The sequence below is a fragment of the Thalassophryne amazonica genome, chromosome 9, assembly GCF_902500255.1.
Source record: "Thalassophryne amazonica chromosome 9, fThaAma1.1, whole genome shotgun sequence".
NCBI classification, from domain to species: Eukaryota; Metazoa; Chordata; class Actinopteri; order Batrachoidiformes; family Batrachoididae; genus Thalassophryne; species Thalassophryne amazonica.
Genome location: NC_047111.1, coordinates 114649281 through 114663109, shown reverse-complemented (window position 1 = coordinate 114663109; position 13829 = coordinate 114649281). Strand labels below are relative to the sequence as shown.

General features: G+C 41.7%; 1 protein-coding gene across 1 annotated transcript in view; it reads right to left on the bottom strand.

The window, feature by feature from the left end:
• Nucleotides 1-13829, bottom strand: part of med13a (mediator complex subunit 13a) — a 289879-nt gene that overhangs the window by 42226 nt on the left and 233824 nt on the right. Inside the window, exons 16-20 of the mRNA XM_034179011.1 lie at nucleotides 6584-7506; nucleotides 5729-5896; nucleotides 4739-4962; nucleotides 3582-3771; nucleotides 2866-3256 (exon numbers count right to left, since the gene is read on the bottom strand). Coding sequence (XP_034034902.1) covers nucleotides 2866-3256; nucleotides 3582-3771; nucleotides 4739-4962; nucleotides 5729-5896; nucleotides 6584-7506 — 1896 coding nt within the window. The remainder of the gene's footprint in view (nucleotides 1-2865; nucleotides 3257-3581; nucleotides 3772-4738; nucleotides 4963-5728; nucleotides 5897-6583; nucleotides 7507-13829) is intronic.

Genomic DNA, 13829 nt, shown 5'->3' with positions numbered 1-13829 from the left:
TTTAACATACAGCAACACAGACAGTGGCACAAGAGATCAAATGCAAAGGACTTCTCACTTATGGTTTCATTTATAAACAAAAATTAATTCCGGACAGTTTATCGACAGACAGGCAGACTGCTATTGGCTAGTGACTAAACAAATGCTTTAATTAGCACCTATTGTGCTCTAGTTAGCACCCTCCTAATGACAGGGCAGCTGTCCCTCCTAACAAAGGACTGACGCCTCTCCTGATGGCGTGAATGACTCATTAACAACCATGAACAAAACCATGAACCATGAACAAAAGACTGAAACTGCTTTGATCTGAGTACCACATTGTAAACAGGGGACAAAGTGTGTCTCAGACCCCCTCCCCAGTTAAGGCTGGGTTTCAACTGTTTCACATAGAATGCCTCTTTCACCCATCTCTCAAATTTTCTCTCCTCTCTCTGGCTAAGATTTTAACTTCCTTGTCCTCAAGCGTGTAGTTAGTGTCTTTAAGGTGGAGATGAACTGCAGACTGAGGTCCACTGGCGCCCTCTCTGCGGTGCTGGTATAGCCTTTTGTGTAATGGCTGCTTAGTCTCACCTATGTAGTGTTCGTTACAGTTTTCCTGACATCTGATAGAATACACCACATTGCTCTGTTTGTAACTAGGGATCCTGTCCTTAGGGTGAACTAATTTCTGTCTCAAGGTGTTAACCGGTTTAAAGTAAACCGGGATTTTGTGCTGTATGAAGATCCTCTGTAGTTTTTCCCCTACTCCTGCTAAATAAGGGAGAGACACTCCTCTTCTTCTTGTTTCCGTCTCCTGTGTATCTGGTCTCTTTGTTCTCTGGGACTTCTGCACTTTAAAACTCCAGCTTTTGTGGCTTCTGTTTGTTCTTCTCAACAAGGGTCAGACAGAAGTCAGACTACCAGAGCAAGAATTTTAGTTGAGGAAGCTTCTGCGTTTTGAAGCGAAACGTCCTTGCGTCAAGTAACCCAGTCCAGTCAAAGATTTAAGCTTCTCTACTATCATATCAACAAAACACATTTCTTTTGAATGATTGACATACCCACAACATGAAATGGAATGGCAACACATCATTCACTAATATTTTTCTATGCATAAAGACAGTATCTGACACCCCTGTAAATTATGTAATTATGTCTTACACCCCTGTAAAGTTACTGTAACTTCTGTGTTGGTTTTTACAAATAAATGTGCATTTGTAAATATGTAATTTTTTTATTTGTAAAAAAAAAAAAAAAAAAAAGCATTTTCAAAACTGAAAATTCTGTTTGTGGATCACCGATGACACACATTCATCGCTTTGCTCACTTACGCAATACTGAGACATTCTGAGCAGTTTGAGATTCACAAATACGTTGGTCTATTCACACTCCCATCCAGATGGCAGTGTTTTATGCATTTTGACCGGGGGGTCATGACACAAACCCACCACTGGGAGGAGTGGGTAGCCACAGTCTGGCTCCAGATGTTGAGACCATGCCTGGTCTTAACAATTTGGCAAATGTGTTGACCACATTTCAAAAATAAATACAACTTACAGACCAGTATGACTTACATCTTTTTTTTTTTCCTCTTCATGACTTTGGGACAAATATGCAGTGCAACATGTAGTCCAGAAAATATGGAAACTAATGTTTTTACTATAATTCAGTGTAAAAACTGTTTTGTTTTGGCAAAACATGTACTTTTACTTTATTAAATTCATATTGTATTTACCATAAATACGAGGTCTATTATAAAAGTATCCGACCTTATTATTTTTTTCAAAAACCATATGGATTTGAATCACGTGTGATTACATCAGACATGCTTGAACCCTCGTGGGCATGCGAGAGTTTTTTCACACCTGTCGGTTACATCATTCGCCTGTGGGCAGTCTTTGAGTGAGGAGTCGCCCACCCTCTCGTCGATTTTTTCATTATTTAGGAATGGCTCAGAGACTGCTGCTTTGTTTGATCAAAATTTTTTCAAAACTGTAAGGCACAACTGAGTGGACACCATTCGATAAATTCAGCTGGTTTTCGGTAAAAATTTTAAGGGCTGATGAGAGATTTTGGTCTGGTAGTGTCGCTTTAAGGACGGCCCACAGCGCCTGACGGCGATCTGCGCTTCGAGGCGGCAGCGTCTCGCCGTTTCAAGTTGAAAACTTCCACATTTCAGGCTCTGTTGATCCAGGAAGTCGTCAGAGAACAGAGAACTTTCAGAAGAAGTCGGCATGAGGAGTTTATTCGGACATTCCATTGTTAATGGACATTTTGTAATGAAAGAACGTGCGGGCAGAGTCGCATGTCGGGCCGGACCCGACCAGGGGGGGGTCGTGATAGGAAAAACACCTCCGTTGGAAACCTTAACGGGCAAGTTGGAACATGCCCAAGCTGTTAAACAATTTCTCAGTTACTCACTTGTTGAAAGCCATCAAAAGCCGCCTGAATTTTACAAATGATTTTCAACACGGAGGTGTTTTTCCTGTCGCGGCACACACAGATTCGCCGAGTCGTCACAGGTCCAGAAAAAATGTTGATAAAGCAACGCGCGCCGTCTCGAGCAGCGTGTGAAACAAAGGAATTCAGCCGAGAGGGCTGGACCACATCTCACTCAAGGCCTGCCCACGGAAATGACGTCACCGACACGCGTGAAAAAACTCACGCATGCGCACGAGGGTTCAAGCATGATTGGTGTAATCGCATGTCATTCAAATCCATATAGTTAAAAAAAAATAAATAAAAGGGTCGGTTTATTATCTAATAGACCTCGTATATACAATTTACTATCCTACATTTAGAAAACATGAGTTGCTGTAAAGCCTTGTGTGACTTAATTGTCATGTCAGCTAAATTACTAGTTCATGGGATAGGTTTGTGCAGTACCTTTCAGGAGGCTCAACAGATCCTTGGACCTGACTGTTGGAGTTGTCCCCCGAGGTGCCAGTATTGTGGGCACCAGCCTGCTGTTCTAGCTGTCCACTATGGGTGGCACCTCCCTGACTGCCCATACCCCCGAAGGGAGGAAAAGAGCTGGGCTTGGTAGAGGACACTGCACTGCTGGGCTGTCCTGAGGATGTCAACAGGCTGTTGGATGTTGCCGATCCATTTCCAGACCCATTGTTAATGCTGTTGGGGAGCGAGGAACCTCCGGGGTTTAGTGAGCCCTGCTGCCCGACTAAAGTGGAAGAGGAGCTAGATAGTTGTGTGGATGATGGTGGGGGATAAGGCTGCATGAGAAGGGAACTGTCCAATGGCTGTGAGGCGAGGTATGAAGCTAAGGAGAATAAACAGAAACATACCATTGGATTTCTATTAAAACATCAGAATTACAAGCAGAAAAGAGGCACTGAGTTTATTACACTTCAATTTAACCTTGCCTTCAATAATCACTCCACTTTAGCACTTGAAAGCCTGTCTCCCTTTCAAGCAGATAAGATTCTGCAGAAAGGCTTTTTAATAACTAAACCAAGTGGAGTCAAAGGTGAAAATTCAGTAATAAAGGGCTCAATGAGCCAAACACTGAGCAACTCAAGAACACACAACCATGCAAAATTGAACTTTCTGCAGCACTGAGATAACAACCTGGAAATGACACATACCGATGTTGTGGCGGCACACTTGTGCATAGAGTTTGAGTTTAGTCAAGGCATCGCTGTTGCCACTGGCAGCCTTGAGAAACCAGTCGCTGACTGGCTGATCCACAACATTTTTTGCCGCAGTGCTGCCAACAAGGACGATGCCGTCAGGGTAGCCTTTGGAAATAGGCCGGTGCTGACCCAGTCGACACGACTACAAGGAAATACACAGAATCAAACAGGCCAAAATGAAAGTAGTAGTAATAATAGCTTAAATATACCTCTTTAAAAATAAATGTTTGCTATTTAATGTGAATAATTAAGAATCTGCCTCAACACAGCACAAAATGTTAGGTGGACGTCAGTAAGGTACTGTTACCAGACTTCACCATTAAGCATTTTGACTCACTTGGTCCATGAGACAACATTTCTATTTATGGCACAGACTAAAGGGCTTGTCCTAGAATGGTGGGTAAAATGGCATGAAGCACCAAACAAGTGCCAATAACATGAAATACACACTGTGGCTTCTACCATTTCTGCTTAGGGTTGTAACAATGGATCCAGTGTGCATCCACGTGTTAATTTGGCACATTTTACACCAGTTACCCTTCCTGAGGCTAATCCACACATATAAAGAAAGTGAGGCGCAGGCAACCTTGAACTGGGCAAGCGTACTAACTGCTGTGCCACCGTGCTGACCATTAACATTATTCGATTAATTTAGAATTGAAAATAATCTAATTGAGACGTTAGCGCTCTTTAGCTTTCCTGTTGTTTCATATTGTTCATAAATATGACATATTTGTGATAAATTCTATCTTTAGAAAGGTGCGACGAGCAGTTTAGTAGTTTTGCAAGTACTCAAATGCATTTTTATGCATTTGCTCCTTTTTCCACAGTAGGAGCATTCTGGAGATTCCAGAAGAAAACTGAACATGAGGTTGTTGTATCCTGAGTCATAAACAAAATAGTACAATGGTGTTGTCCATCTAGTCAACTTCTATAATAATAGTGTGGAGAAAATAAAGAAATTTCACTCCTTTAAACTACAAATTTAGGCTCTTCCAGTTCAGACAATGCAACATAGTACCACTGTTGTCCTAACAGCCTTTCTACTCATCTCCAAAAATATCCAACCCTGGTTACATTTGATTCATTCAGTCTTTTAGACACTTTACCTCGTAGACAGCAGTGAGGTCTCGAAAGAAGTTCTTGGTGCTGCTGAGTAGAGCCTCATTGTCAGGACAAACAACCAGGTACCCAACATCCCTTTGGGAGCCAAAAGGATCCAGCAACAGTTTCTCCCAGTAGGGCAGACCAAATGGCGACAGCACCACAAAGTCATACTCATAACCCACCAGGAAAGTGGGGATGGGCAGAGGCTCTGGGGACTCATCTGTACCTATGACATCACAGAGTAAAGAGAGAAAAAGCATAATAAGAGGTCCAAGTGTGGAGGCAAAAAGAAACAAAGTGACACACACAAAGAAAAGAACACTGAGCAAGTGGTGTTAACAGGTCAGCGTCAGTGTCTACTTCCCCACTGAGCAACAAGAATGTCACAGAGCAGTCTGACAGCCCCTCCCAGAAGAGATGACATCTGGACCACAGCAGAGGGAATACCCTGTACCTATTGATTGGACAACATCCAGAGTTTCTGGACTACTACACACATATTCCACAAATGTCATGTACAAATGCACTGACTGGAACTGTTATCATCTCCACAGTGCATGTTACAGACTTGACTAAATTTTTTTTAAGTCAGTATTTTTTCCTCTCAAAATGATTTTCCAAGATTTCATAAAAACATATAAAACCTTTGACCATTAACAAAAGCACTGGGGGAAGAAGCTCTTCCTGCAGATGATGGAGTGTGATATGTAGGTTCAACTTCCAGCTTTAGTGTTTGGTACCAAAGCATTGGCCTGTCAACACAGTGTCTTGACTCTACAAGAGTCAAGACAGAAGTCAGACTATCAGAGCAAGAAATTTAGCTGAGGAAGCTTCTGCGATTTGAAGGGAAACATCCTCGCGTCAAGCAACCCAGTCCAGTCGAAGATTCAAGCTTCTCTACTATGGAAACCACGTGGACAACTGAGAGCCTACACAGAAGCCTGTCAACACGTTTATCAAGCAAATAAATGACTGCGTGTGCAGAGCTTTACCATAGGAACCCCGTCCAGCCATCTTGTGGAACTGCTGCCATGTAAGAGGACCCTGAACACCCCATGATCGCACAGTCCTCTTCTTCTGGATTGCATCCTGAAGTACAGGCTGTAGTGACATCAAAACCCGCAGGACATCCTGAGAGCACAGCGCACTCACATCCACTGCTACAGAATGGACACACACATAAAGATAAAGTTAATTTAGAACATAAAGCCCCAGTTGGCACAAGTGTTGTGTTTTATAAACTGAAAGAAAAACAAATAAAAAGTAAATTATAAAAAAAAAGAATATAAGCAACATCAAGGCTACCAGGGGCTGCAACTATCTCTTCAAATGTCATGTTTTACCTGCAAGCCACAGATATTCAGTTTACTGCCAGATAGGAGTAAAGAAATTAGTCAAACAAACCAGAAAATATTCAAATATAAAAAGCTGATATCAGAGAATGTGGATATTTAAGAAAGAAATACAAAGACTCAAAACAATCAATTATCAAAATAGTTGATTAACTGAAAAAAATAATTGATGAATTGTTGCAGCTGTAATGGCTACACAGATGAAGCACTCTGTAGTCTCGTATTTTAGGTGTTTGCCAGTAAATAATTTTTTAAATTTCTAATTTGTTACACTTTTTTTGTGCTTAACATTTCATTTAATTTTTTACAATGAGATAAGTTCCAGATTACCATTTTAAATTTGAATCTTGTAAATAAAACACCTAGATTCCTTAAAATTTAAAAATGTATTCATGTCTGTTGTTTTTATCAAAGTGCATTTTCAATGCCTGCATGTCAAAAACTGCTCACTGGGAAAAACAGATTGCAGAAGCATGGCATCTTCCGTTTCCTCACCATTTTGTTTAGCCCAGTGGTGTAGGCAGGTGGACTTCACCAGTGCCTCATCCACTTTTCCACCAGACATGTTGTCCATGAATTGTCGGCCGTGCTCCAAAGCCATGTAGCAGTCACTGCGGTAGTCCCTCTCCTCTACTCTCACACACGGTGGTATTGGGACCCTGCCTGTACCCCGTATTACTGTCTCCTGCTCCAAGACCGAGATGGGTGAAAAGGGGTTGGTACAGTGATCCTGCAGGAGAATAATCAGCTCATCTGGAATGCGCTCACCCCTCCCAAAGCCAGTTCTCTCCAGTGAGGAGAGCCGTAGTTCCTCAAAGTGTTTTTCTGCTTCGCGGCAGATGTCAGTGCCACGTCCAATGATATCAAGCTCATCTTCCAGAAAGAGGCCTGAGCCGTTGCCGTACCGTCGATTGACGATGGCGCTGAAGCCACAGCTGCAGGGTTCCTGAACCTCTCCAATGGGGTCGCTAAGGTAAACGCCCACATCGGCCCCTTTAATGTTCATGTTACACACGCAGATGCAACAGCTGTCGAAGTTGCAATCCTTGAAGAGGTTCATGATGGATTCTGAGAGAATGAGGGTGACGTAGAGGCTGTGGGCCTCAGGGATGGAGGGTACTGTAGCTGGCTCCACAGAGTTTAGTGGTCGACAGGTGGAGGGGGTGGATGCTGGCGAGTACAGATCAGAGTTATCATACTTGAGTGATCCCTGGACACTGGCAGGGCCGCGGGGTGTGCGTGGGGTTCGGGGAGTCCGTGGGGTGGGAGCAGAGAAACGTGGGGTGGCAGGTGAAGGCAAGATGCCAGTGCCGCTGTTACTTGGTGGAGCACTGTTTGACATGAAGGGTGTGTGGGTCTGCGGGGTGTAGGTTTGGCTGTAGTCCTGGTCCATGGTGCTTCCCACACTGGGGATGTTACTGAGGGCAGAAATGATAGGAAATGTTGAAAAAACATAAACACACAACAGTACGTTGCGCAGCAGTGACGTTTACATGCCGTTAATATTCAGGTTAAGGTCAATATTCCGGTTTCTGAATCATTAGGAATAACCCGTTTACATGCTTAAGCAGACAGAGTTACTCCTGTATACATGGTCACTGGTATCATTTGGAATCCCCATCTAAACAGCGATGCACGTCGTCCACCAGTGTTAGATTTGATCTGGCGTTTGTGCAAATCCTGCTTCATGTAAAACCCCTCACTACACACTTTTCTGAAACAGGCATTAACATTTTCTCATTTTTCTCTCCTGCGGGCTGCCTCCGCATCAAAACAGCGAGCGTCTCTGGACCTGTTGCCAGTTTTGGTGCAGCTACGCACAGAAGAGAGGGGGCGGTGAGAGTGGTCCGTTGTGGCATTTACCGAGCCACAGACAGTAAGCGCATCGGAGGCAGAGCAATCGCGGTGATATGCCGACCGGTGCCGCGACCGGCCGGCCTGATAAGGACGCAGAACACAATGCGCTGTTTACATCTGCTTCTGTGGTGTCCGGTGGGCTGCGCGCGCCGCATACAAGTAGCTGCTGTACTCAAAAGACCAAAATTCCTTGAAGATAGGATATATGCAGAACACAAAACAATGTTCCTTTCTATGGGGATATCCCGATGCGTGTTTATATGACCTGATATTTGGGTTAGAAAAGGAGTAACCCAGAGGTCTTATTCAGGTTTTTAAAAACTGGAATATCAAATCAAATCAATTTTATTTATATAGCGCCAAATCACAACAAACAGTTGCCCCAAGGCGCTTTATATTGTAAGGCAAGGCCATACAATAATTACGGAAAAACCCCAACGGTCAAAACGACCCCCTGTGAGCAAGCACTTGGCAACAGTGGGAAGGAAAAACTCCCTTTTAACAGGAAGAAACCTCCAGCAGAACCAGGCTCAGGGAGGGGCAGTCTTCTGCTGGGACTGGTTGGGGCTGAGGGAGAGAACCAGGAAAAAGACGTGCTGTGGAGGGGAGCAGAGATCAATCACTAATGATTAAATGCAGAGTGGTGCATACAGAGCAAAAAGAGAAAGAAACACTCAGTGCATCATGGGAACCCCCCAACAGTCTAAGTCTATAGCAGCATAACTAAGGGATGGTTCAGGGTCACCTGATCCAGCCCTAACTATAAGCTTTAGCAAAAAGGAAAGTTTTAAGCCTAATCTTAAAAGTAGAGAGGGTGTCTGTCTCCCTGATCTGAATTGGGAGCTGGTTCCACAGGAGAGGAGCCTGAAAGCTGAAGGCTCTGCCTCCCATTCTACTCTTACAAACCCTAGGAACTACAAGTAAGCCTGCAGTCTGAGAGCGAAGCGCTCTATTGGGGTGATATGGTACTATGAGGTCCCTAAGATAAGATGGGACCTGATTATTCAAAACCTTATAAGTAAGAAGAAGAATTTTAAATTCTATTCTAGAATTAACAGGAAGCCAATGAAGAGAGGCCAATATGGGTGAGATATGCTCTCTCCTTCTAGTCCCCGTTAGTACTCTAGCTGCAGCATTTTGAATTAACTGAAGGCTTTTCAGGGAACTTTTAGGACAACCTGATAATAATGAATTACAATAGTCCAGCCTAGAGGAAATAAATGCATGAATTAGTTTTTCAGCATCACTCTGAGACAAGACCTTTCTAATTTTAGAGATATTGCGCAAATGCAAAAAAGCAGTCCTACATATTTGTTTAATATGCGCTTTGAATGACATATCCTGATCAAAAATGACTCCAAGATTTCTCACAGTATTACTAGAGGTCAGGGTAATGCCATCCAGAGTAAGGATCTGGTTAGACACCATGTTTCTAAGATTTGTGGGGCCAAGTACAATAACTTCAGTTTTATCTGAGTTTAAAAGCAGGAAATTAGAGGTCATCCATGTCTTTATGTCTGTAAGACAATCCTGCAGTTTAGCTAATTGGTGTGTGTCCTCTGGCTTCATGAATAGATAAAGTTGGGTATCATCTGCATAACAATGAAAATTTCAGCAATGCCGTCTAATAATACTGCCTAAGGGAAACATGTATAAAGTGAATAAAATTGGTCCTAGCACAGAACCTTGTGGAACTCCATAATTAACCTTAGTTTGTGAAGAAGATTCCCCATTTACATGAACAAATTGTAATCTATTAGATAAATATGATTCAAACCACCGCAGCGCAGTGCCTTTAATACCTATGGCATGCTCTAATCTCTGTCATAAAATTTTATGGTCAACAGTATCAAAAGCAGCACTGAGGTCTAACAGAACAAGCACAGACATGAGTCCACTGTCTGAGGCCATAGAAGATCATTTGTAACCTTCACTAATGCTGTATATGTGAATATGCTGAATATGAGCATATTCGGGTTTTTGCGGGCGTTTACACGGCCGTGCACAACCGGGTTATTGCCAATATTCCGGTTGTGAAAGGGTTATTGGCTGCATGTAAACGTAGTCAGTGAGGAACCTGCACTTCCAGTTTTTGAAAGCAGGCACTTGTGATCCACATCAAAGCTGTATGAGACAAACTCATTATTAACAAGTATAATTCCTAACAGATAATGAATATAAACCATGGATGAGTTGCAAAGTTTACAAATTAACATAATATTGATAAATACTGTTTTATTGTCATGGTGACTTGTTTTTGAAGTCATAACTGTGTAAATTTTGATGCAGATTTGGAGTGAAATCAAAGCATAGTTGCAAGCAGAGAAAAAACAGTTGTAGATTCACATAAACATAAATGTAACATAAACGGAGCATATTGAAAGCAGTGCTCTGACTGAGGCAGCCGGGTGGAGGCGCAACACATTTCAAGGTGCAAGCATTGAAAGTGTCACTCCGAAATATCAGCAGTCGAGGACGAAACGTGAGATCATTCAGATCAGTCGGTGTGAGCCTCGTCTTCCCCGTGGAATACTGAGCTGAGGAACAGGAGCAGCTGAGAGTCCACTCAGCTCCGGAAAAAAAAAGATGACTTTTTGAAACTTTAGCAGAACGATGTATCTGTTCAGGAGGATGAATGCATATATCCTGAAAGAGTTATATACTGCATATTCCAAAGTATAAGTCGCACCCTTTTTCTGTATCAGCTTATCAATTTGGGATTTTTGTGTATTGATGTAGTGTACTTATGTTTATTGTCATTTCTTTTATTGCTGGAGTTTACTTTGATTCCTGTGAAAGTCCTCTATCAACAGTTACAATAATCATTATTATGTATAACAAATGCATGATTTTTCAGTATATAAGTAGCACCTGAGCATACGTCAAAGGGCCTTCCCAAACTACTAAAAAACGTGACTTATACTCCAGAAAATATGGTAAATAAAGCTGTTAGTGCCCTTTTTGAAAAATAATTTGAAATTGTTTTTTGTTGTTGTTTTTGATGTTGACAAAGGCTATTTCTGTTCACTAGCACTGTTCATATTTCTACAGAGCCTGCCTAGGGACACAGTGGTTAATTTTTTTGGCCCAGATTATTGCATTCCCTCGCAATATTTTTGCGTCCCCTCGCGATAATGTTTGAGTCCATATTTCCTTCCTGGTGACACACAAATTCATTGAATCATTCATTGTTTGGATGGATTGCACATCATGGATAACCAGAACTTGATTAAGTTTTACTTTAACCTGGGGCTCACATACAATAATATACTGGAGGCTTTGTCTATGAGACACAATGTGATTATGTGCATGAAGATTTTAAAGAAAAACGGTCTGTTTCAGCAGAGATATGATGCACTAGAAGAAGCCTGCATGGCTACCGAGTTACAGGTGTTGCTACTTACTATCACTGTTGTATAAATAAACTATATTTCATACAGAGTCTTACAGCTGTGCAAGTTGTAGCAACTTACTCCCTCATCTCACAGGATCTCATTCTCTCGTGAATGCTGTTGCTGTCTGCTGTGTGTGTGTGTTTGGGCGTGCGCGCGTATATGCGTTCAGTCTCCCCCCACCTGATTCCACTCACTGTGTGCTCTGATAGGCGTAAGATTTAATATGATATTAGGTTATTGTGAGGAAACGCAAAAACTATTGTGAGGGAACGTAATAATCTGGGCCAAAAAATTAACCATCATGTCCCTAGGCGGGGTTCTGCATACTTCAATTTGATATAATGAGTTTTGTTTTTTTTTAGTTATTTAAGTTATTTAAACACTGGACACCTTGTTTTTATTTGGGGCAAAGGTTCCTTGTTTTCTTTGATCTGCAACGTCTTTAGACAAATAGAAAAAGATATATTTCTTCCAACACACACACACACACACAAACCTTTTCTTAGAAAAAAGATTTGATCCGTGACAAAAATAAATAAATAAATAAAATGAAATCAACCTGATCCAATCCAAACCCTGAGTTTTACGTTCTGTTGCTTCTCTATTTTAACTGTTACTGTAATCAGTATTACACTGCAACAGTCGCAAAGATTAGCCTCAGAATGCATCTGGGGTTCGGTTGTTCAGAGGACAGAAGTCTGACGTTTTACAAATTCCAAATGGTAATGAGCAGCCCACAGCTTCACATAATGTGTGGTTATCCAGCTGTCTCTCTGTATTTGTGGAGACACTACAAAAAGGAATGCAAAATGGGCTTAGCCTGCACGTATGTTTACACATGAGAGAACAAGAATGCAAGCGAAGGAATGAGAAAAGGTTTGCTAAAGAATCAAGGGGAGAGAAACAGACATTCAATAAATCCTTCAACACGAATCCCTCTGAGGTAACAATTATTTCTGTGCTAGCAACACTTTGAGCATGCAGAAGAGCAGAGAGAATAAGATGGCAAAGAGAACCGCCAGGTGACCGCCTCACATCACTATCAGTCTGTGAGGAACAACTCCTGACAAAGTTCCATCTGGAGGAACCCCCAACAGCCCTCTCTTTCTGCAGCCAGGGCACGTTCAAGATGCAGATGATAAAACAGGCCCAAAAACAAAATACCTGTTCAAAGTGGCACAGACATATGAATGCACTTCCTCAAATGCAACATACTGTTGTGTTGAAAATAATAGCAGTGGGTTTAAAAAGGTGAGTAAAGCTCAAAATCCTTAAAAGAGTTTTCATTTCCATACATGCAAATGCATTGGGAACACTGTAGATTCCATTCCAAATCAAAACATGAAGAAAAATATGTAATTACGTTAGAGAAAGTGAAGAAAAAGGAATATTAGGCTGTTCAAAAAAATAGCAGTGCCTGGACTCAGTCAATGATCAACTCCAGGGTGATCAAGGAAGGTCTAAAGTTACCTGGGAGTACTGTAACAATTAGAAGACATCTATGTGAAGACAAGTTATAGGCAAGAAGTTCCCGCAAAGTCCCACTGTTGAAAAAACGCCATGTGCTTCAGAGGTTACAATTTGCCAAACACACTGAGTGGCCTACAGAGAAATGGCACAACATTTTGTGGACTGATGAAAGTAAGATTGTTCTTTTTGGGTCTCAGGGCTGCAGACATCCCCCAAAAACTTAATTCAAGCCACAGTACACTGTGAAGACACTGAAGCATGGTAGAGCAAGTGTCACGATATGGGGATGTTTCTCAATGTTCATACTATGGTATCGGACCTATTTGGAGCATACCAGGTATCATGGATCAGTTTGAATACATCAAAATACTTGAAGAGGTCATGCTGCCTCATGCAGAAGAGGAAATGCTCTTGAATTGGGTGTTTCAACAACACAACAATCCCAAACACACCAGCAAGTGAGCAGCATCTTGGTTCCAGACCAACAAGATTAACGTTATGGAGTGGCCAGCCCAATCTTGTAAGATTAATCCAATAGAAAACTTTGTTGGGTGACATCAAAAATGCTGTTTCTGAGGCAAAACTAAATGCAGATGTGAAGCAGTTCTCAGAAACCGTGGGTATACGACTAAATATTAGTTCCGTAATTCACAGGAAAGTTAAATCTACAAGCATTTTTCAGCTTATACAGTAAATGAGTTTGTAAAGAAAAATGCAGACTCGTACTTTTTAAAACAGCCTAATATTCTCTTTTGTTCACTTTCTGTAAATTACTAACAAATTTGATAAATTTTTCTTCATGTTTTGATTTTTGTGTATGGAAATAAAAGCTTTTATAGGAATTTTGAGCTTTACTCACTTTTTAAAAACACACTGCTATTATTTTGAACCCAACTGTAACTCTTTAACTCTTCAACTGTAAAACTTTTACCTTTACCTTTCCTCTAGGTACAGAGGAATAGATGTTTGCTTTCTTTTGGAACATCGGCATACACAGAGAAGCTTGGGCTGAGGTAATC